A 24,019-nucleotide genomic window follows, 5' to 3' on the forward strand; every position below is an offset into this window, starting at 1 on the left:
CTCTACACATGCATCACTGGCATGGATTCACTTGTGGCAGTAAAAGTGCTCATGCTGCAGGGTTGGGTAACTCTACCCTGGGTAGTCCTGAAGCCTCTGCTGCATCGTGTGCATATCTGTCCCCCCAACTAAACTTCAGCTGTCCTGTAAGATCAAATGCAGAAAGATGAAACTCTGACGTGAAACTCCTGCAACTAAACCTGGAAACTCGCTTCATCGCTGTGGATATATCAAATACAATCAGCTGAAGTAAGCGTGTCAGTTTGAATGTGTTTTGAAAAAACAATATACTCTTCACAAGCTACATTAAAGCCATGCTTTGCTTAAATGTAACTTATCCTCACATGTCTGGCACACTTCCTCATACTGTATATTTATGCATTACAACCCATTAGTGCTGGCTCTCCTGGGGATCACCCAATTCCTTCTAAATGTAGACCTACAACTGAAGTACACACTGCGATGTTTGGAAATTACTACATATTTAACTGATTGATGTGTGCCGAGGGGATTACTCTTTAGCTTCTGTTATAAATAAAGAGCTTTTAACCCAATTAAAAGGGGAAAACATCTTTTATTTTTCTTGTCTGCATGTCAACACTGCATATTCTGTTTTCATGTAAGATCTCATGAAAGTATCAACCTGTATAAATTACCTTTGGTGAGGTGTGGAGATTCTATTGCAGTAATGGAGAGGACTGGGAGTGTGTGGACTTACTGGTATATTTTCAGGGCCTGAAACCATACAGCAATGCTGAGTATGTGACTAAGTCTGTGTGCTTAATGGTGGAGACTGATGCTGATATCACAATCAAGAGATGTGTCTTATGCCAAGAGATTCAACAAGTTATTCAATTTAGAAAAATCCCAAATCAGGTATCTTGTCAAAATCAAAAACATATGTGCTAAGTAAAACCCACAACCCCAACAAATCTGTAACATACACGGCTCTAAGACCTGTTTTTTTTTTTTTTTTTTTTTTTTTTTTTTTTTTTTTTTTTATCAGCCAGATAACCCAATAAACACACTACTTGGTAAAAGCTCCTGGCAGAAGCCAGTTGGCATGCTGCTGCATCACCTTACTAATTACAAATCCTTATTACCAGATGTAAGTGTAATTGGAAATACCCTTACACTAATAATATCGGTGCATGTACAGATCTGTGATGAAATAATACGACACAGGACACAAAAAAAACTTTAAAAGCTTTATTAAACTTCAAACACCTATCTTCCTGAGAAGCCTGGAATGGTATTAAAATAAATTAACACACAATCAACTACGAAAGGCTCAACTGTGTACACAGTGTCTTTTTACGTGCACAGTACTCTACATCTCCAGATTTGCTCAACATAACTGAGGAACACAACAGCAGCTTTGTGGATTGAGTGGCACTAAACTGCTCCTAGTTCATCCTAATTTAACTCACCAGAGCCTCTGAAGCGACAGTCTGACTCTGTTGTGTGGCCTCACTCCTCAGATTAAATACAGCCTACTGGCATCCAAACAACCTGAATGGGTACGTAAGCCTTGGTTGGCTCCTCACCTGTGTCTCATACACTGAAATGTACAAAAAAATCAAAGCAATATTGACGCGGGCTTGTATTCCAACTTAGTTTGATCATTTGGACATAATAAACAGTAAGATCATTGTTTAAAGTCCTCAGAACAGGTTTTTTTTTTAGTACCAAGAGGCGTTTGAAAGAGAAATTGTTGCTTTCATTACTTCAGCTTTCTTGGCAGAGATGACACAGTTGAGTGCGACACTTTGAAACACATGAAAACAATGATGGCAAGTCCAGCCATTTGTGCTACCTGTCGAATGCGTATGACAATTAATTGCAGTCCAGCTCTACAAACATATGTACACTTTTGCTACGATCTTTTGCTACGATCAGACAGCCCGTTGTTCAAAAATAGCTTGTTATCAAAGAAAGGCACATTAAGAAGCTGTTTTCGGTTGTGTGGATTTGCTTTGACTATCACAACCACTGTCATGACTACAACACTGTACAACTACTGCAAGCCTCTCTCTACACACAGCGTGTTAAATCGTATCACATTAGCCACAAATAATGTACAACTAGAAGAAAACTCACACACATATTTACATACCGGAGTCCTGACACTTGGAATAAACCCTGCAGAATAAACAGTGGCCTGGATTGACCTGGAGAAATGGAAATGGTTCCAGGCTGGGCATTTCTTTGCAACCCTTCTTATCTGCTGAGGTTGATGGGGTGAGAGGGATACAGGGGGTGATTCTCAGTTTTGGTTTTGTTGTGGGTGGTGTACTTTTAAGGCACAGAGGGAAGAAAAGATGGAAGTTTGAAGAGATCAAAGGCCAGGCTTGATAAATGAATTTTACAGCCTCGGTGCCCATTTGACTGGCTGGTATATTTAGCCTGTAAACATGTCCACATGATCTTCTCAACATAGACTCAGAAGAGACTCAAGGGTACTGTTATGTAACAGAGCATATTACAAAGAAATTATAGGAAGTGGTATTTATGTCACCTGAAAGGAGCTTTTCCCTTCAGACAAAGAGTGAATTTGGTTTGTAGTTCAGCTGGTTTATCTTTACCAGCACCACACCAGTATGTATGCATATTTGAACTCCATAATTACAAATTATGTATGGTATACACAAGAACTACATTTTTGCTGACTACTTTCAAATGCAGGGTGTACAGCTTTAGATATTTGGATGTACTTTTCCTGCTGCTCCAGGCAGCTTTTCTATTAATTGAAATCTGCTTGACACTTAACATTTCTATCAACACTGTCACCGTTTCTAAAATCACTGGTGTAGCTGTTTCAAGGAATAGTTCCACATTTGGGAAATACATCTTATTCTTGCCAGAGTTAGATGAGAAGATCGATACCACTCTCATGCCTGTGAGGTAAATATAAAGCTGCAACCAGCAGCTGGTTATCTTAGCTTCGCATAAAGTCCAGAAACAGGTGAAACTGCTACCCTAGCTCCATCCAAAGGTAACAAAATCCATCTTAAAAGGTCTGGAGGTTACAAAATCCATCTTTCCTGTGAACAGAGACAGGTTTGCTGTTACTCCATGTTTCCAGTCTTTGTGCTAAGCCAAAGTCAGAGGTTGTTGGCTGTAACTTCATATTTGCAGTGCAGACAAGAGAGAGCTGTCGATCTTCTGCTCTAACTCTTGGCAAAAAAATTAACAGTGTGTTCTCCAAAATGTTGAAACAGTTTGCTTTTTGTAGAGCACAATCTGTGTGGGGTGTACAGTTTATACTGCAGCGTGTGAGGAGGAGTGCTGGGGCTGCATGATCCTTGAAACCCTCACTGGCCGTTCCCTCTCTTGACATCCTACTCTGATTCCACCAATCAGGATTCCCTACAAGATTCCAGACAACCTTTTTTAAGGCTGCGGTCTCATGTAACACAACATTGCTGTGCTTGTGTGTCTGTGCGTGTTTGTGTGTGTGTCGTGTGTGCACAGATAAGTAAACTCAGCTGCTTTCACCTCCTGTTGCTCTCTCTGGTTTCCCACAGCCAAAGGGTCAGTGTCAAGACTGTGTGAAAAATCACTGACACTACTGCGACAGTATGTGGGTTAAAATTTGTAGTGGTTGCCAAATGGCCATTGGAAAGGTCAACATCATAAATCGTAAAAACTGTTCCCACTGGATATCTGAATGCTCTAAGTCTTATCAATGGTGGAGGTTGCAGATGTTGCTTGTGACGGCAAATGACTGGAGCAATATTCAAAGGAAATAGTGGAAGATGGGGTCAGGTGAGCTGGACTGAGCACCATAATGGAAAGGAAATTTTTGAGCAAGGTCTATTTCCTGGGTCCCTGGATGAATGACAGGCAGAGGTTGACATTTGATCTGAAGGCTGTACAGTCTTTTGGGTTTGAGTACAGGAGTGGTGAGGGGTAGAGATCAAGGATCCAGCTTAGATGACCTCCCTGCTGTTGCGAATGGCACAACAGAGCACCATACTGAAGATCATCCCAATGATCTGTTAAGAGGAAAACAGACTTTTAATAAAATCACTCACAAAGTGTCTAACACTATGTTTCAGCTCTTCTCAGAGCCTTGACTCACCATGACTCCAGCGATGCCGATGCCCACGTACCCAATGATGTAGAGTTTGCTGTTGAAGAAGTCCTTGATGCCTGTCTCACAGTCCTGCAAACCAAAGACGAGTCAGCAGTGTCAAGCTGTCATGAATCATGATGATTTGCACAGTCATTGGAAAACAAAGGGCCAGGATTTAATTTCCGCCTATGAGTCTGGAACTAGTGACAGATCTTACCTTGGTATCTGGTTTGGGTTCAGGGCAGGGGCTTGCTACGGTTCCACAGCAGTTCAGCTGAAAGTGGGAAGAAAAATATTCAATGACAGAAGCAAATACCTTTTAATATGTAATTTTTATGCATTAAAAACATTATTATTTATTTATTTGTACTTACTACTTTCTGGTATGAAATGATCAATGTGCTGTTACTGTTTTCATTGTAGGTTGTTGTGTAGAAGTTCTGAACATCTTCAATAATCTGTGTAAGAGAGGACAAGTGAATGACGTGGTGCCGCTGGGATTCATCACGCTCGTTGCGCTGGTCAGGCTGTAAAATAATAAATGTACCTTGTCTTTGTTCAAGAATCCAAACACCCCCGCTGCCACCTCAGCACCAAATATGATCAACAGACAGGCAAAGAACTGAAAAAATCCACAGATGATAATAAGTGCATGTCTACATTGGGTATAGGTGAAATATATGTCTGCTTAAAGGTATTTTCCAACTATTGGCAATGTACTCACTGAACCCAGCAGGCATTGAGATTCCCGGACAGCTCCACAGCAGCCAAAGAAACCAACCAACATCACCAAACTGCCAGCTCCTATCAGGATATACACACCTGGAGGTACAGGGGAAAAGAAGGTCAACACTTAGATGCAGTGATACAATGATGCAAACAACCATCAGAATACCTTCTGCTTGGATATACAGTTTATTCATCAACATAATTGAGACAGATCAGCTTTAAAAGGTGCATGCATTGTGCTTCAGTGGTTTGCTTCCTAACTACATCTCAGTGAACATGATATGCTTTTCCCAGCTTCTTCATCTCACTATTAAAATGGAAAGAGTCACCAGCAGGGGGCGGCATGGAGCTGGGGATGTCAGTAGAAACACTCACAGTCTGGGCTGCAACATATCAGACTGTACTACTTCTGTGGTCAGCTGAGCAAATGGCAGCAAAGTGATGTCTGCTTTGTCTGATCCTTTTTTAGGAGTGGACACATTTTTATTGTGCCTTTTCGCCTCATAAAAGATTCCTTTGAAATACCCCTGTTGGCAGTAGCCTAATTCAGGGAGAGCTCTAATAGGGATGCCTCGTGTCCTCTTAGATGCCCTGATCTCCCATTAACCCTCTCATTAGGAAAGGTACGTCACGGGTTGGATCTGTGGGGAGGAATTCAACAACAGATTGGTTCCACCAGTGCACTCGAACAGGTGGGGTCTGTTGCTTGGCGACAGCTCCGCAGAGGACGGGGTGAGGGAGGACCCATCAACCCCCAGGTGATGTGGGCACAGTTGGGAATGTGAGAGGAAGACAGTCCATTGGATCCTGTTGCGTCAACAAAAACACTTGATGTGATACAGTAATTGAGTTGGATGCATCACTTCTTCTGTTGCCTGGAAGCAGAGTTTCATTGGCAGCTTAAGGTGTCAAACGATCAGCTGACCAACACTGATTCTCGACTTGGTTTTGGGAACAACACCGTATTTGTTTTCCCTTTTGCTCTTAGTCTGCAGTTCATTTTCTTACAACACGTCACTTCAAAGTGCAAAGAAAAGAGATATTTGGTGTGGGCTTGATGCCATGGGAGCGAGGCATAGCAACTGTTGAGCGCTCTCAGCTGTGTCTGTGGGGACAGTGCTCTCACTGTCAAAGCCATGTGTAGCACTAGACTCTCAGGGGACCTGACAGCAGCCACCCATCCAGGGTCAAACCACATCAACATCCAAGTAATTTACGCACACACACACACACACACACACACACACACACATGCACACACACAGGAAGAAGTGATGAAATACCTTTACGGTATTATAGGCTTTTGTAAGAAAGCAACTCTCTGCAACACTTGTCAGCCATTACACAACCTTACACTAAGTCCTAAACTGGCGTCAGAGAAGCAAATAAAGTACCCGGAGGAGAACGGTTTAGTCTGGAGACTGTCAAAATAACTGATATTATCATAAGTATCACACTAATTGCTGAGGGCAAAGAGTAGGAGAAGGCTAGACCTCAATGGGACAGCTAAACACCTCTCCCTGTTCCTGTTTCCCATTCTGCACTGTCATTTCATTTGACATCCAATCTTGTTTTTCCTTCTTTGCCATGGAACCCATCTGATTGTCCTCTTCCATACACCTTTTTAACTGTCTCTGCACTCAGTGCGTTCCCTCCTGCTCTGTCTGTCTTTGCATCGCGGCAGGGTGACTGAAAGGTGGTTAGCAGCCCTGTGCTTTCCCTCGTGCATTTATGCTCTTTGCACAGCAGTCATTTCCTGCTATTCACACTCATCTCCGGTGTGAACGAAGCACGCACATCCACAATAATCCAAAAAGAATCAAATTTGGACATTAATCAGCCTGTGGCAATCTTGGTACTGGGACACCCATCAAACACACATACAGAGAAACACTGACTTGCATAGGAGTACTGAATACTTTCCCTCACACCCAGTTTCTGTGTGTGTGTATGTGCTTGTGGAGTGTGTATTTGTGTGTATGTGCATGGATGGAAGCCTGTGGTAGGAATTTCCCCTCTGACATAGAGACAAACATTTATTTACAGGCAAAGGGAGTTGCACATGTAAATAATTTAAAGCCCCTTTCCTGACTGTGATGAGACTAACGTGATCTTGATGAGTGTGTGCAGCACATCTAAAAATGAGATTATCATAATAGATGCCACTTTCTACAGACGAAATTCTGGATTTGTTTTTTAAAAGACACAATGGTGTCGAGATGTAATTCATTGCCAATACAGAAAAAATTAAGGAGAATGTGGCATAAATTTCCATTTTCCATTGCAGCTTAACAGTTTAAACAAGTTTGAAATAAAATGTTCAACACATGCATTGAGTCAACAGCCTTGTTGTTGGGTGTGATACAGCATATTGCAATACGCTCCCTGTGTGTACATTGGCTGTGGAGATTAGCTGAGGTGTGCTGTGGTACTCACCGATGAAGAAAGTGTCTGGGGCCTTATCGCCATTGAGCAGAGACACAGTTTCTGGGTCAAAACGCAGCCACAGTCCCACTGCCAGAACAAAGGATCCCATCAACTGCAGAGAGAGAGAGAGAGGACAGAAAGTCTTGTAATAAACTTCTGCTACATATGACTACTTATTTCAGAAAAAAATGCAAGGAAACCTCAGACAAATAAAGGACCTCTGTAGACAAGTGGTCCACTGTCACGCACTGTTGAGACTCATGTGTATGCAGGATTTAATTGTAACCAAACCCTAACTAAGAGTGTTCCAGCTGTTCCCTGACTAGTTTTCCCTCATGCTCCTTTTCTACCCTCTGGTTAAAGATGCAATAATCGTTAAAATTGCATATGCTTGCAACCAAAATACAGTCAGTAACTGTAAAGTAGGCAACCAATGTCATGTTTTGCATTTCATAATGAAGCATGCTTCTCTTGTCACTCCTGCTGTAAACTGGTTTCAGCATTTCACACAACGCTCTCTCAATCTAAAAGTGGAAGAGAGCATGTTTTTCAGGACTTCAGAGGGCTTGTTCTTTTGCTCTTCCTAAATGTGATTTTCCACATAAATAAAGCAAATGGTGCTGTGGAGTTTCCAGTCCAGCCCTACAACACTTATGCAACAGCAGTATTTCAAGAGTTTGGCAAAAAAAAAAAAAGATACATTTTGGGTTAAAACAATGGGTCTTAATATCTGTCTGCATCATGGGTGGATCATCTAAGTGTTCTAAACCAATAGATCTCAGCAAAATGTAAGTTATGTAACTGTGAAACACCCCTTAGCCATTTCTGGCTTGCCAGTGGGGAGAAAATGACCCGCTTGGCTGTGGGCAGCAGTATGGCACCTTGAGCTTTAACAGGGTCTCCTGTTTGTTTGGAAATGTGGTTACATGTTGCTCATATTTTCCTTCATCTAAACCACCATCGGTATACATCGACTGAAATCATACTCACTGCTCTTGCTTTGGTGCAAACTGACTGCAGCGAAAAACTTTTATTCTCTATGTGGTCAGAAAACCTTGAAGTAATTACTTTTTTTTTTTTTTTTACAGATCTGAGATGCTTTCAAGGGCAGAGACTGTGGTGGGTGCTCCAATGACAGATCAATACTGAGAGGTTTTAATGATCACTGAGCCCAGGCACCCTGAGGATAATCCAGTCTAAAAACCTCCTGAGTCGTGCTTCAAAACAACATGTCTACATGTGTGTATGTGTGCAGAGAAATAAAATGATTTGTTTAAATGGAGAGTAATTCAGAGTGTTTGTCACGTGGTCTCTATGTGTCCTAGATCTCAGAATCTAGGTAGACCACTGTTAGTGTGACTGTTTCTATGTCCTTGAGCTCTGTTTAGTTAATTTATTTAGAGAAACAAATGCTGCTGCCAAGGCCAAAGTAAACTGTTCCCCGTCCGTATCTCAATTTTACTTTGTAACCTGTTGTTTACCAAATCCACTCTACCTTTTCCTGCTACTGCAAATTCTCCTGTTTCACCTCTTTCATCCATCCGCACCTCATCCTCGTCCTCACTGTCTACACTCTGAAACTCTACCAACCACTCCTCCTCCACTCCAGGTCCACAGGTTATATTTTATGGTGCTGGTCTGAAGTAAAGCCAGCAGCTGAGTTGTAAAGCATCAGCACAGGACAGGTGTTGGGAAGCCGGCTTCCTCCCAAACTGAGGATTTAGTGTCATGTGTGGTGATGTATGGGACAGCTGAGCTCTTGGGGTTTCAGGATTAGCAGGTCCAAACCGATAAAGCACTGTGAAGTGAAGGCTGTAGATGTGTTGACTTACTGAACCAGACTGGATTAGTGCAGATCTATCTATCTGGATCTATTTCACACTGGTATTCATCAGAACACCTCATGGTGCGAAGGCGTTGTTGGAAGTGTGAGGTGAGGACTGCTGCCCACTGAAATGTGTGGATTTATACACACAGTTGTTAAGAGTTGGTGTTGTCCCAAGCTAGACTGTTAATGGAGGAGCAGGTGGTGCTTTCACAGCTGAAAAGTGCTCAGAGCTCAGCCAAACCTCATTACTATTATGGCTACATTTAAGAGCTGTTTCAAACCAGATGCATAGACGGATACAGGTCTCATTTTAGAGCAGGGGGGCTCCATCCAGCACTGCAGCCAGTAGCTGATGTACTAAGTACATTGTCAACTCATGAGCCTGAAGCTCCCAAAGGTCCCATTAACCCCACTGCTGACATACCTCCCTGTTGTACCCCCCACCACTTTGTCTGCCATCATTACCCCGTCTGACACCAGACACACCCCTCCCTTCTCCCAGCCTCTCTACCTCCCAAATCTAACCCCCCACTCTCTGACTTATCTTCATGCATCCCCCTCCTCTACCCCACCTCACCCCGCCTGCTCCCTCCCGGCCTCACCCAAAGGACAAAGACCCACTGTCTCCCTGTGACTATACGCTTTGGCACACAATAGGAGGGAAACAGACAGACACAATGAAAGAGAGAATGAAAGAGGGAAGGGAGAGAAGAAAAGAGAGAATAAGTTGTTAGAGGAGCCATCATGTTTTTTTTCTTCAGACTACTGAAGCATCTTGTTGAGTTAAAACTCCAACCTGTCTCATGTACAGGACCCCCTCTGTATAACAGAGTTCCCCTGCTTCCTCTTACCATCCTGATACCTCTGAGGATAGTTTGTATGTCTGGATATTTCTAGACAGAGATGGAAATCTCTCTGTTGAAGCTTTATTAAGGTTCTTTCACAGTGTAAGGCCTGTTTTTTAACGGCGCAGTTAAATAGTGTTTTGTGAGGGGAATTTCCATGAGAACAAGGGCTGAGCTGACACAGAGCTGTGGTCTTGGTCAGGGAGTCTGTGGCACTATCCATTTTCTAGGTTAGACCTCATTTTAAGAAAAAAAAAATTGTAGTGTAAATTAAAACAAAAGAAATATATGAAAGCAAAACAACTGTAAACTTGTAAACAGTAATTGGTGAGTGATTTAAGCAAAAATAGTCCTCTGTCTGGTTTATGTTTGGGAAAACAGATGCAAGCACATATTAAAAATGATGGGCAGAATGAAAGCGTAAATAGGAGTGAGATAATTATGGGTGGAGTAAATCCCATTGTACCCTGCCACAGGGCGAGGGTGGGGGTGAGTAGTGGCACACATCAACCTCCGCAGCACAGGCGAGTGTGTTTGTAGAGCTGGAGCAATATTTCGTGTCAGTATTGATTTTAAAGTCAGTGCATGTCACCAGAAATCTTCCATTTGTTGCCTCCTCTGAATGACGGCTGTGAGGCGTTAAAATGTGAAAAATCAATCTCCGCACTGTGTGTCAGTTTTCAGTGTGACAGTTTGGTACTGTATAATAGAAAAATCAGTCTGTTACTCCTTTTGTCAATCTGACAAAACACTTTACAATTATTCTTTAATTTTCCTTATTATATTTATTTTATTGTAGATGATTCAGCAATGAAAACATGACTACATCTGAGCTGTTTGTTATGGACAAAAAAAAGTCCATGACTAGTGGTCCTTTAAATGACAAATAAAATATGTTTTATCCTAAAAGTGTATAGTGACACCTTGAAATGAAATCTTAAGACACATCTTTTTAATTTCGCTTTCTCCTAAAGTGTCTTCTCTTTTTAGCTGATGGCTGTTTCATCTTGTCTTATCCTGTTGTTTTAATTCTACTTCTACTACATCTTCTACATCTACTGTAACATGATGCCTGTAATTTATTACCTACACCTTTGATAAGTCATCCATCCAGGAAATACAAGTATAAGCGTGCAAGAGTTCCTGCACTAGTCTTGCATTGACTGAAACTGTTTGGCAGGGATTTAATTTTGCCATTAGCTTTTCGGACCACTTTCACAGCCTATCCTCATTACCCTGATTTACTCATAATACATAAAAAAAACAAAAAAACAAAACATACTTTTAGTTTTGAACCAGTTTTGCTTAAATATAAACAAACCAATAGTGCAGCACTGTCAATATAAAAATTAAATGACAAAGACATACTTATCCATGATATACAATTGAAACAAGAAGGGACCCAGGACCCTGCCTTGGTGCACACCACTAGTCACAGGTTTCATCACAGAACGTTGAACACCTATTCCCTGCCCTCTGAACTGACCCCAGAGAAGTAAGACATTGGCCATTCAATGGCTGTATTACAAAAAACAGTTGAAGTCGCTCTTTATGGAAATAGATGCAAAAAATAAATAAATAAAAAAATCCTTTGCATTTGTTAGCTGGTAGTAAATCGGAAATGAAATGTTGTAGAAGTTGAAACAATTCCAACAATGGAGAGGATCGAAGAGAAACACTGAGGAGCCTTTTCAAGATGAGGAGCTTTTCAGCTGGACAGAGACATTGTTTTCTGTTGGACGGGTAACTATTAAAGTAAAAACTTTTCATGAACTAACCAAATGAATCACTGAGCCAATAAGAATCAGGACAAAACGTGTCCTATTAGTTGTTTTCAATAAGGAGGAAGAACGCTGGGGGAATGTCTGTGGGAAAGACGCTTCGTGCTCCACCTTTCCCACGTTTGCACCACACTGTTTACCTCACAGGCTTAATTTTTGACTAAATAGGGCAGTCAGTGAACTATGGCACACAAACACAGACCAGGCAAGCCAGCAAGGTATTGATGTTCTGCTGCAAGCTGTTGTATTTGCAGCTCTCAGAGTAATATATACAAGAGCTCGTCCTGCGTTATACTAATGACCCACAGGAATCTCCCTACATCATGATGTTGTGACATGAAGTCAGAAAGGTTTATAAACACAGAGCCACTTTCTAAGTATTGATTCATGACCATGTTCTGTCAAATGAGGGGGGTTGTTAACAAAGTGTGGGACGCTCTTCATTCTTCAGGTGAAAGCATTTCAAGTGTCTCAGTGTCACTATGTCTCACTGCTGACATTCAGCATCACAGCCTGCCTCTGCTCCACTGTCCTCTCAGGGCTCATGGCAGAGGATTTGAAGGGAAACATATCTGCCCCTCCTCCACCCGCTTTCATGACACACACTCTTCTCATCACCTCTCACTCCGCCATCAACATAGTAGGGCTGCGGCCCAGGGGAGGGGATGCTGTGATGATGAACGGAGGGTGGTCTGAGTTCACTTGTCAGGGAATGTGCACCAAAAGGTGAAGGGGTGTCTGTTCAGGAGGTTTTGTGGATCTGTATGACATGTAACACACTGACAGACAACATATCCACAGAATATCCTTCTATCCTCCTACTGATCTATTCTCCCTCTTTATCTGGGTCAAGTTCATGCCAACTGTCCCTCTTCTGCCATGTGAGCGCACACGCACATGAATATCCCTCTCAATCTCCCAATGACCCTCTTCTCTCCTATCACATTTGCTATCTTCCTTCCTGTCCTGACCTGTCTCTCCGGCAATCACCCATCCTCTCTCTCCACCTGTCTGTCATCTCCCTCAGCATCACTTCTCCGCATGTGTCCGCGCTCAGATGTATCAAAAAATGAGTTTTCAGCAACAGCCACATCCATTGTGGATGAGGGGAAGTGGAGAGACAACAACTTAATGGTGGGACCGGTTGGGCTGCTGCGTTCAGGGCTCCTGCAGGCCCTGCTGCTCAGCCAGGCAGGAGCAGCAGACTGAAGTTATGCTATTGTCCCGCTGTCACAATGGATCCATTCACCCTGCACTCAGCGCCTGATCCACTCCACAGATGCTTGTTGGAAAATCTCTCTCTCTCTCTCTCTCTCTCTCTCTCTCTCTCTCTCTCTCTCTCTCTCACACACACACACACACAAAGGAACGTCCCCCCCGAGGAGTGAGAGTAGTGGCATATATAATCCAAAGTGCACCTTTCCACACGCACACACACACACACACAGAATACCAAGCAACTTGTTGTAAACTTGAAATCAGTGTGCTCATTTACAGCATGCCCTATGAACGGAATTTAACAAGGATGTCAGAATTTATAAGGGCACATGTGCAAAGCATGTGTGCAGGACGGATACACACACACACACACACACCCACCACCCACCCACACACACACACACACACACACACACACACACACACACACCTTTCACATGCACCTGACAGCTTAGCTCATGTAAAGTGACTCTTGTGTGAGTGCTGCTTTTTTAAAATTTAGAGGAGGAAGCAGTTGGGGGACCTCGAGCCTCAGGGCGCGTGTAATTTATCAATCAGTTTGTTAATGAAGCTATGCGGCACTGGGAGCCAACTGCTGAGTTTGTTTTCCATGCTGTCTCTCAATCTCTCTCTCTCTCTGTCTTTTCATTCAGTCTTCCTTTCAAAAACACGCTTCCCCGGGTAAAAGGGGGCGGGTTTTTCCTCTGTGGAAAATCTGATTTGAGCCCGGTGAGCCAAAACTAAAAAGCTCTGGCTGGCCGTCAACCTTTCCGCGCCACGCAGAGTAAACCCACGCCGGACGGCAACTAAACAAAGCACACAAGAGTCCAGGCAGGAGGACGAACGAGAAAACTCGAACAATCTCAGCATCGTTACTAAAATAACACGTGGGTGTGAGAGCCAGCTGTGTTGAGTGAGAGGTCTGCACTGCTGCACTTGCTCCGTGTTCATTTACGCACAACTTGCACATCTCATCGTCTCACACCACGACACCTCCAAACATGCACTTACCCAGAATATGAAGTTGAACACGAACAAAAGATATTTCACGCATTTCATTCCTCCTTCCACTTTCCCCATGTCGGCTGGATGCGTCTGTGTGCTGCTTTTATCCCCGAAGAATGATCGCACGGTCGGTTTGGATCTGCACACTGTGACAATAACGGTCCACCCCGGTCACAACACTTGTGCATCAAGAAGCACAGTCGCCGCAGCCTCTCTCTCTCTCTCTCTCTCTCTCTCTCTCTCTCTCTGTCTCTCTCTCTCTCTCTCTCTCCCTGTAACACACACACACACACACACACACACACACACACACACACACACACACACACACACATGCACGCACGCGCGCGCACAAAACACCGCAGGATCCGCTTAAACTCTTTCCAGACCGCCCCCTTCAATAATACAGAGGGGGGCTGAAGGGGGGACCGAGACTACACGGCAAGTGTTTGGCTGAAGTGTTGTTTCCCCTGCAACAAAAACTCACTATTTACGCACAAACTGACGTCCTCTGAATGTTCAGTATGTCCTTTTTCTATTTGACTGCACGTTTGTAACCTCATGACACCTTGTGGTAGTTAAAATCCAGTGTGAAAAAAAGAATGCATCAAGCAATGTAATGTCTTTTCTAATTTTTTTTTTTTTTTTTTTTTGCTGTTGTCTCACCTGCTGGTGCATTCTCTTTCCACAAAGGGTGATTATTATTATTATTATGGTTATTACACACCACAACCAGTGTACATGCCATGCCTAACAGCAACGACAGACAATAAACATTGCAATGGAATTTGGAGTTATTTGTGGTTGAGCTATTCTTTGGCAAGTTAATTCCATGGCAAAGGGTTGCTTCATACGCTGAGCATCCCCTTCATGTTTTGTTACTTTCCTCACACAGCTTCAATATATGGAAATAATAAAGAAGCAGTTCAAGTGGAAGTGATTGAGTTTGTGATTTAACCCCTCAGATAAGAAACAGTGCCACTTCTCATCAGACACCTTTTCCACATCAGCACAGATAGTAAGCCTCAGATATCTTTCAGCTGGGATATAATTCCTATCCAGTTATAGCACCTCACAGTTTTGCTGCAATATATAGTAGGCTATTTTTCCCCATGTTAATCATGAGGTTGGGACATATTAGGCTAACAAAGATGTCGTCATGCACATATCAAGTATGTGAACCAGCGTATTTGAGGACAGAATTACTCCACAGTAGCTTGCAGTGAGGGCAGCTGAAATTAGTTGTGTCAAAAGACTTGTTTCGCCTGGTAATCACATTATTACAGGATTTACTCAATTTCCCTTTACAAGATAAACCTTGTTGGTGAGGTGTTGAGGCATTTCCTAACTGCGGTAGCACAACCTTTCCCAAGTCTTTCCTGTGCACTCAAACCAGACGCTGGTGCGGTGATATAAACCTCTCATGGAAAATTGTAGAAATAAACACAATTAAGTGTTAAAAAGATGAAGTTGTTTATTAATATATCAATTTGATAAGTTGACTAATTCTGAAAAGATGAACTGAGAGCTAAAACATTATTTTTTTTGCATCTGTCTGTTTGCTCCCCATAGCACTAAATTTAGCTCTGGAGTGATGAGATAAAGAGCTTCAGTTCAATGTTTATCATCCGCTGTTGTCCTCATTCAGCTTAATCTTCAGGCTTTTTATCGCAGCAGAAGTCATAGTTTCTTGGAGGAAAAACACACGTTCACGTGACATTATAAACCACTGGGTTAATATTTTGCCCATGCTGGGTTACTTGAGTAATCGTCCACTGGCCCTGGGTAAAATTAACCTCTTAATTTAAAGCACTTCTTATTCTTAAACACATTGTCCATCCTTGTGCAAAGCGTTAACCAAGCACAAACCAGACACAAAATAAATCTACTATTTATGAAGTGGAAAAGAGTGGCCCCTCTGCTGGATTTCTTCCCTCGGTGTCATCAGTGACTGGGAGCATGAAACAGAGCAGCAACACCATGTTCAACATAAATATTTTCCTCACAACCATGGAGAGCAGGGGGAACATCCAAAGAGCAGTTCATTTTATCACTGGGAATTTAGTCACTGGTTCGAAAATCTCCTTATAGAGCAACAAAGCGGTCTGCCAGGCTGAGGGAAGAAGAAGGAATCAACAGGGATGACATGACGGAGAGAGAGGGAGGGAGTTTTCAAGTGAATAATAAGCAACATGTTGCTCTTTTCAGCCATTCACATGTTTATCTGTCTCCAAACTGAACCATCTAAAGCTCTTAGTTTGTGCTTGCTTGAGTCTCATTAAGGGAATTGTGAAGGGCTGGGAGAAAACAAAGGTTTAGTTTGGACGCTAACCAGAGCAGCACCAAAATAGGGAAGGCTGATAAGACCGCTGGGACAGGACCACTGTGTCCCTGCTTATTGGTTGTTGCTGGACTGTTGATGGCTCAGCTGCTATGTGGTTCCAAACATGTGAGCAAGAAAAATGCGTGCAGGTCGTAACCTGCACGAAAATAGATAACAAATGGCTAACATGATCATTTTACAGCTCAACATGGTACTTAACGTGTCCATCAAGGGGTTTGCAGGCAATAGCTCTGTTCTTTAAGGCAACAGATAGCACAGTGACCATATATGTATATATACACAAATGACACATTTAAAAAATTTCAATTGTCATGCTGGTTGTTGTACACATCTTCGAAAATGTAATTAAGTCCTTGTTTTTCTCATTCTCTCTCGAATGGGTGGGACCAGTCATAGCTGTTGTTATTATCGTCTGTTACACCCATGTTTGGGTCAGGGCCTGGACCTTTTCCTCAGCTCTGAGGTCATTACTGATGACAGACTGTGATATCTGCCGGCTGTGAGGGTCAGCAATGGTCTCAGGCTGTCAGGGGATAAATCAAGCTGAATCAAGCTAAACTGAAGATTAGTGGAACTGTTTTTGAATCTATATTGATGAAGCTGTGATCATAGCACTTCATGACAACAAACTGGCAGGAGACTTTAGCTGGGAAAAAGACTTCTAATTGTGTCAGTATAGCACCATCTAGCGGTCACACTGCGAACACGTGTGGTCATTTATTTTCAGGGAAAGCGGTCGCCTGAGCAGTTGCGCTCTTTGTGCATATACAGTATTTTAGAAGTTGTCACAGAGGCGTTAGTGACTTGTTTAATGTCTCTTTGACTGCACTTGTTAAGGGAAGAAAAGGAAACAATCATGAAAGGTGTAAGTGATTGGATAGATCACAAGAAGAAAATAATGCAGTGGTCATCCCCTGGAAGTCTGTGGAGGTGCATAGTTTGCAGCCAGTAATCAACCTCACCTCTCCTTTTTTACATGCAGGTTAAGTTCACAGTTGTAAGTTGTGTAAATTCACAGCTACAGCAGCACAAACTGAGAGAAAGGGGCGAACAAGCTACACCACCTGTTTGCAGCACCTGCCAAAGTGGGAGGTTATCTGAGGTCACCTTTTGAAATAGCTTTTGATCAGAAAGCCTTGCTGCAATGAGGTTTCCTGGCAACACACCCAGAGCTGAACAGCGTTGTGTACTGTATGATTTGTGAAGCAGCAGCATTAGTGAGGGTGAGAGCACAGCCTGACACCTGGGCAGGATGACGATGTGAGGAGAAGAGCAGGATTCAACTTTGAGTGAGAAGAGAGCAAAGCCGAGAGAGCAAGAGAGCTCAGTTACCGTCCTCCTTCTCCTCTCTTATTCTTTTGGTTCCAACATTTATCAGGTTTTCAACTTGACCACTAGAGGGCAGCATATTCTTTGTGTGCTCTTTTTCTCATCTTTTGTGGATGTCAGTAATTGGCGCCTACTCTCCAATTAACACATAGATCATCTTCAGTGTACTGGGCTGAATTAGCTTAACTGTCCCAGCCTGCTGGACCCTCAGAGGCCGTGAAGGCCCCATATTCACTGTGTGTCAGCTGGTTTGCGTGGTTTGCTCATCACTGCCCTTATTTTTACCAGAATACTGATAAGTGAGTGGAGAAACACACGGAAAGAGGAATTAAATGGTTTGACAAGCATGAAAATGACATAAATCATATGCTATGGCAGTCGCAGTCACTAGTTCTCAACCCAGTTCAGCACCTATGTGTTTTTTTGGGCCAAATTTATTACCCATCCGTACGTGTGACCCCCATCTTTCCTTCACATAGAGGCATTTCCCACAGCTGTGTTTACACCACTTTTCCAAGGTGACATGAATTCTTCCTTACTGCTGGGACCACCACAGCCAATCCATCTTCCTCTGTGTACAAAATGCAGAGCTGGACTCTCAGCCCTGCGTGGTGTGAACAACATTCCTTCACCCTGGGGAGAGCCTGAGCTATGGATGTACAAGCATGCAAGAGAGGATCTGTGCTGCGTTCCTCTGAAGTCAACCCTGGCTGCTGTCCTGTCCCTGTCCTGGAGTAATGCTGAGAGCAACCACCGGTAGGAACAACATAGAGGAAGGAGAAGAAGTTTGATTAAATGTCTGGTCTTGAAATTTTAAGATGACTTGCTTTACGGGAGTTTGGGATTTGACTGCGTTCAGAACAGTGGCTCACAACCTTTTCTGCTTGTAAAAAGCAACAAAGCAAAGACTTGTGAGCAGGTTGATTGAAGGGGATAATCTCCTCAGGTTGTGCGATTTGAATAATTTATAGGGGCCTGGAAATGTAGCTCAGTAAATAACTGGGAAAAAGCAAATCTTAGGGAAAAGTTATTATAGTTATTTCCTACCCCACTAACATTTCATGACCCTTAAATCTTACGACTCCCAATGGGGCTCTTATGTGTTTAGAGCACAATTGCGGTGCCATCCTTTAAAATCTGGCATTAATTGCTGTTTATTTTTATTTTTTGCCACTTTGTGCGGTAAGCACAATCTCATATTATTACCTCATAAAGTTGACATGGAGAGCTTGATTGCAAACAGTTGTATATTTACACATTGACATTAATCTGGAGTTGGGTATCGGGCCACCTGATGGATGCAAATCCAATACTCACTGTCAACTCCTGAGGGAAATATTTGGCTTTTCAGCGGCTAAATGCTCCACCGTGTTTACCAGCTATATTCTACCTGTCTTTGTCTGCATGTTGGACTGCACATGTACCATACAGTGAGTTCATCAGAGCTTTCACTGAAAACAGCTGATGAGAGCAGAGAGACTGAACTAAATCAGGAAAAAAGAAAACAATGGGCTGGAAGATGAATAAATAAAGAGAGATCTAGAATTGGGGGGAGCTGCCGACCTCTTTCATATTTCACCTGGTCATTTCATTCATTATTAATACAAAAATATTGACTGGAGCAGCTTTAAAGCCAAAATGTGAACAACAACAACTCAATCTTAAACTGACACAAGACACCAGGCAAGTACTGAGGTGTTTAATAAATAACAGCATGAACAACACAACAACAACAATAACAACAACATTAAAAGCTTGAATTCATTTTGTATATATACACATACTGTATATATTTTCATATTTGACTGTATAAACCATAAATATGACATGCAGTCCTCATAACTTAAAAACAACCAGGACTTCTCGGACTGAGGTAGGGTCAGGGGCCAAGGGGTTGGATAGATGAAGCTGTTTGTGTGCGTGTGTGTGTGTGTGTGTGTGTGTGTGTGTGTGTGTGTGGATTGAATGCTATGGTCAGTGTGTGTGTATATGTTTGGAGGTGGGGAAGAGGATTACAGTATTGGCAATAAAGCTGCAGTGGCTGTTTAGTAGAAATGTGTGTGCTTGTTTCATAGTTCAGTGGTCAGGAGTAGCCCTCCCCAGTCAGTGAGCCAGTCGGCCCGCCCAAGACTTCCTGCTGAGAACACACACACATGCGGCGTTGATGCGGATGAAACGCCAGGCTGTCCGTTCCTTGAAGATGGTCAGGGCGCTTACGAATATGTGTGTGTTGGTGCAGTAGGAGTTCCAGTGGCGACTGTCGATGCCGAGACAGCCTGAGATGCCTGATTTGGAGCCCTGTTTGCCACCCCGTCCCCCTGGCCTTCCTCCGTTTGCAGTCCCGGAGCCTCTGTGTGTGGGGGATCGGCAGGTGGTCTCATAGAAGAACTGTTTCTTCACCACGTTGTTGATTGTAACATTGGGCAGCACTGTCACCTCATTCCCAGCTATGTCTGTGGCTCGTGTCAGGTTGCCCACCCAGGTATTTATGCTTTCACATACTGAGTACTCTCCTCGGTGCATGGTGTGCGATCCTGCTCTGCGCCGTACCCTCACCCCCCTCACCCCTTCAATGTCATAACCCTCACCTTCCAGGGCATCATGTGACGGGGGCACCTCGCTGAAGACAACACGAGGTGAGGAGCGGTAACGTCTCTTGGAGAAGAGCTTGGGGTCCACCACTGGGATGGAAGGGTCAGGGGTGGAAGCCGACCTAGAGTGCCCGACGACGGGGCTCCTATCATGGGTGTGTGAAGCTGCCCGATGGGGCCTCTTGGTCCTGTGGTGGCTGGTCCTACGATGCTCTGGTGAAGAATGGTGTTCAGAAAGGTGGTCCCCCGCTGCTGTCTGCTGCTGTCCTGCTCTGTGATTGGCTGCCGTCTGCTGTCCTACTTTGTGGTTGGCTGTCCCGGTGCTCCAGGCCAGTCCACCTCCCATGTTCAGTACAGCCTGGACGCCGATCAGGAGGAGCAGGACCAGTGGTGACGACCTCATGGGCACACGTCCTGAGCCGAGCACAACAAGATAGTTTAGACAATGACATCCTTATTCATTCATCTTCTATACCGACTATCCCTTTCGGGGTTGCGTAGGGGCTGGAGCCTATCCCAGCTGTCAACAGGCGAGAGGCAGGGTACACCCTGACCCGGTCGCCAGTCGATTGCAGGGCAACATATAGAGACAAATAACCAGTCACGCTCGCACTCACACCTAAGGACAATTTAGAGTCACCAATTAACCTAATGAGCATGTTTTTGGTCTGTGGGAGGAAGCCGGAGCACCCCGAGAGAACCCACGCATGCACGGGAAGAACATCAAACAGTTTCTGGAATCAGTGTGTGGTTTATTTTTTCTATTTTTTCACATAAAATCAAACATTTTATGGATATGATTAAAGGCATTTATCATGACATTATTATACTTATTCATTTTGGTCTGCAATCAAAAATAAATAAATAGATAAAAAGAAGTAGGCAGAGCACTGAAGTCACACTTGTCAACATGTTTTACAATGATTGGCTCATTCACATCTGTGTGGCTAATAACGTCCAATCATATTCATGCAGCTGTACACTGCAGACATTATATCCACACACTTGTCACCGTTACACTGCTGCAGCTCTCTCCACCTCCTGCCATGTGGTTTCCACCAAATCTAACTGTATAATCATTTACTGTAAATGGTCACTCCCTTGAGTGAACTGGCTTTTAAAAGCTAAATATTTGATTAATTTGATGAACATTCATAGATTCACTAATAAAACTTGCAGCTTTAGAATACATACGTCATCAAAGATGGAGGTGTGGTTCTAGCAGAGTCAGTATTGTCCTACAGATCTAGTGACACAGCACTTTCTGTCAGTTGATTGGCAAACAAATGTTTTGTCCATTTTCACCATCACATGAATGTCGGCTCCTTGAACTTGAATGTGTCTCATTTTGTGTGGTGCTGTGCTGAGTGTTACGATACCTGTGGAATGTGTCCAGTTGAAGTGGGAGCCCCTGTGGACTCTAGAGCCAGACTCCAGTGCAGGCCGGGCCCCTCATGCCTGCCATCTGGACCCCCTGAACCACAGCCCTGCAACACACAGACCAAATACTTAACACAGTGTATGGGTTCACAATTCAGCCTCTCATAGAAAGTTTATCCCATGTTGTGCAATCTGTATTTTACTAAATCCATTTACTGTCTCAAATATACTCGAGATGTAATGAACATGTCTGACTTTAAAATCCATTTATCACGACTAATCTTTAACTCATGGGCAGGACATACTTCACGCATGGGATTACAAGACAGTGCTGTATATCAAACATCAATAAATACAGCAAGGAATTGATCTTGCATCAAAAATATGAAGCCAACAAACTTAACCTTATATATAAACCAACATGATTTCAGGTTCATCATGTGATTGTACACCAGTTTCAAAGATTCCAGTAAGAGAAACAAAAGAAAACACATGAAACTTATTTCTATCCATGAGATAGCACATTGGAAATTTTCTGTTTTCTTCTTGAAACTGTTCACTTTCAACAAAAGATAAAACAGTACAAGAAGTGCAAGACAGCGCGATAAAGATGTTTGGCAGTGCAGAAGAAATGCATTTTAGAGCGCTGCAAAACTCTCATCTCACCCCCTGACCACCACCGCTGCTCTTACAGACATACACAATTTACCATTATCAGACCTTATCTCATGCAAAGTACACACACACACTCACCATGTTTAACTCTTGGTGCTTAGACTTGCCATATGTTGGAATGTGCGGCATTTCACACCTCATTAGATGTTACATATTGAATATAAAGCACTTTAACATGCATCATGAAAAGGGGGACGTGAACATGTGTACGCACACAACAGTGCCTTTCTTAGAAACACACGTCACACATGTGCACGTAGGAATGCATGTAACGTTGTTTTTATGAATAGTCTGCATACGTGGATGCTGCGATGTGTATGGATACACCCCCCCCCCCCCCACGCAAACACTCAGAAGGTCACTGAGGTGAGTTGAAACTGGCGTGTCAGTGTTTTTGACTTATCTGCAATGTTCTGTACAACACATCTTACTGGTACGTGCCGGAAAGTTTAGTAGTGTTGTAAATGTTTAGCTGAACGTGTTTGATTTTACAACCTTGTTGTGAGAGGCGGAGCGTAGAAGTGATTAGTGATTCATGTTTGCAAAGATGAAACATCATCTAGTTTTTATTTTATATTCTGTGGAACTCCGGTCTTCTAGATAAGTGACTTGCACTGAAATCCTCAGTGTAGCACCTGATAACCAGAAGAGGTCAGTGTTGCCTGCATTGCCTGCACAGACCAGAATTCAAAGAGGACTTCAAGCAGCTGAGAAATATCAAACTCTCACTGGCCCTGTTCCCATTAGAAATAGCAACTCAGATGCATGAGACAAGTTTAGCACCTTAAATCATTTTTCAGGTATTTTCCCACAAGCTGAGAATCTTGAGATTTATGTTCTTTGGACCACATTTTCTATAGTTGCTTGTCTGCAAGGCAGTTGTGGAGAGTTAACATATACTGTATTTAATAGTGTAACTCATATCTTACTTGAATATTTCCATTTAATGCTATTTTGTTTATTTATTTGTTGTTTGCTACCTTCTTGCTCCACTACATTTATATATGATTACGGTTTAAGATTTTTAAGACAGACAAATATCCTATTGTGACACACGTGTGCGGTTACTGTAGATTAAATTACCTAAGAGCACATGAAGAAAAGTATATCTCAAACAATTGTTGATAGTAATAATAATCAAGTACTATTCAACATAATGAGTCTTTTACCTTTTATAGGTATGCATTTATTTTAAGTAAAATCTTTAAATGTAGGACTTTAACATGTAATGAAGTACTTTAACATTGTAGTATTGTTGCTTTTACTTAAATAAAAGATCTGAATGCTTCTTCAACCACTGATAAGGGGTCAATTTGGGATTGTATCCTGCAAAACAGTGGAGTGAGCTATTGCTCGAGACTTTCAAAAAACTGCTTTAAAACTGACATATTTTGACTTCAATAAACACAATCAAACACACACACCTTGACAATCACACACATATGGAGCTGGTCCAAACAGGCAGCGAGTTGATTGATCCCGTCTGACGGGTAGCACACTATTTACATGGCCCAGGGTGAGCCGGGAGGATCCTAACGTTAAAAATGTGTGGCTTGTGTTTAATGCCAGTGGAGCCAGCGTAAACACTGCAGTGCAGGAGTGCAGGGGTCAGAGCGGTTTATAGAGCACCTCTGACTTAAAGGATTACTTCAGCACTGGATCAGAATCTGTGTGGCGATCCGTCCAGCCTTCTCACACAAATACTGTATGCAAACTAGCAAAGACATGGACATGCACCGCCATGCAAGATTGCGAGATACCGCTGTGGTTTTCCTGTATTCCGGTGACT

General features: G+C 42.9%; 2 protein-coding genes across 2 annotated transcripts; both read right to left on the reverse strand.

Annotated features, from left to right (window-relative positions):
• Positions 1 to 1,195: 1,195 nt before the first annotated feature.
• On the reverse strand, positions 1,196 to 14,285 carry LOC143327279 (tetraspanin-2-like). Its single transcript, XM_076741544.1, has 8 exons — positions 13,918 to 14,285; positions 7,244 to 7,346; positions 4,803 to 4,900; positions 4,626 to 4,700; positions 4,453 to 4,536; positions 4,296 to 4,352; positions 4,085 to 4,168; positions 1,196 to 3,998 (listed from the first exon to the last, which is right to left on the reverse strand). Exons 1-8 carry the CDS (start codon positions 13,984 to 13,986, stop codon positions 3,933 to 3,935), a joined length of 636 nt encoding a protein of 211 aa, XP_076597659.1. The 5' UTR covers positions 13,987 to 14,285; the 3' UTR covers positions 1,196 to 3,932.
• Positions 14,286 to 19,595: 5,310 nt separating this feature from the next.
• Positions 19,596 to 21,627, reverse strand: ngfa (nerve growth factor a (beta polypeptide)). The gene is made up of 2 exons (XM_076741821.1): positions 21,555 to 21,627; positions 19,596 to 20,589 (listed from the first exon to the last, which is right to left on the reverse strand). The coding sequence occupies exon 2, from the start codon at positions 20,576 to 20,578 to the stop codon at positions 19,688 to 19,690; it is 891 nt and encodes a 296-aa protein (XP_076597936.1). The 5' UTR covers positions 20,579 to 20,589; positions 21,555 to 21,627; the 3' UTR covers positions 19,596 to 19,687.
• Positions 21,628 to 24,019: the final 2,392 nt, after the last annotated feature.

The sequence above is a fragment of the Chaetodon auriga genome, chromosome 10, assembly GCF_051107435.1.
Source record: "Chaetodon auriga isolate fChaAug3 chromosome 10, fChaAug3.hap1, whole genome shotgun sequence".
Taxonomy (NCBI): domain Eukaryota; kingdom Metazoa; phylum Chordata; class Actinopteri; order Chaetodontiformes; family Chaetodontidae; genus Chaetodon; species Chaetodon auriga.

Excerpts from the sequence above, each read along its gene's own strand:
- LOC143327279 (XM_076741544.1), bottom strand. The coding sequence starts at position 13,986 with ATGGGGAAAGTGGAAGGAGGAATGAAATGCGTGAAATATCTTTTGTTC. Across the intron at positions 4,901-7,243 it reads CCCAGACACTTTCTTCATCG|GTGTGTATATCCTGATAGGA; the intron begins GTGAGTACCACA and ends CTGTACCTCCAG. Across the intron at positions 4,537-4,625 it reads GATTCTTGAACAAAGACAAG|ATTATTGAAGATGTTCAGAA; the intron begins GTACATTTATTA and ends TCTCTTACACAG.
- ngfa (XM_076741821.1), bottom strand. The coding sequence starts at position 20,578 with ATGAGGTCGTCACCACTGGTCCTGCTCCTCCTGATCGGCGTCCAGGCT.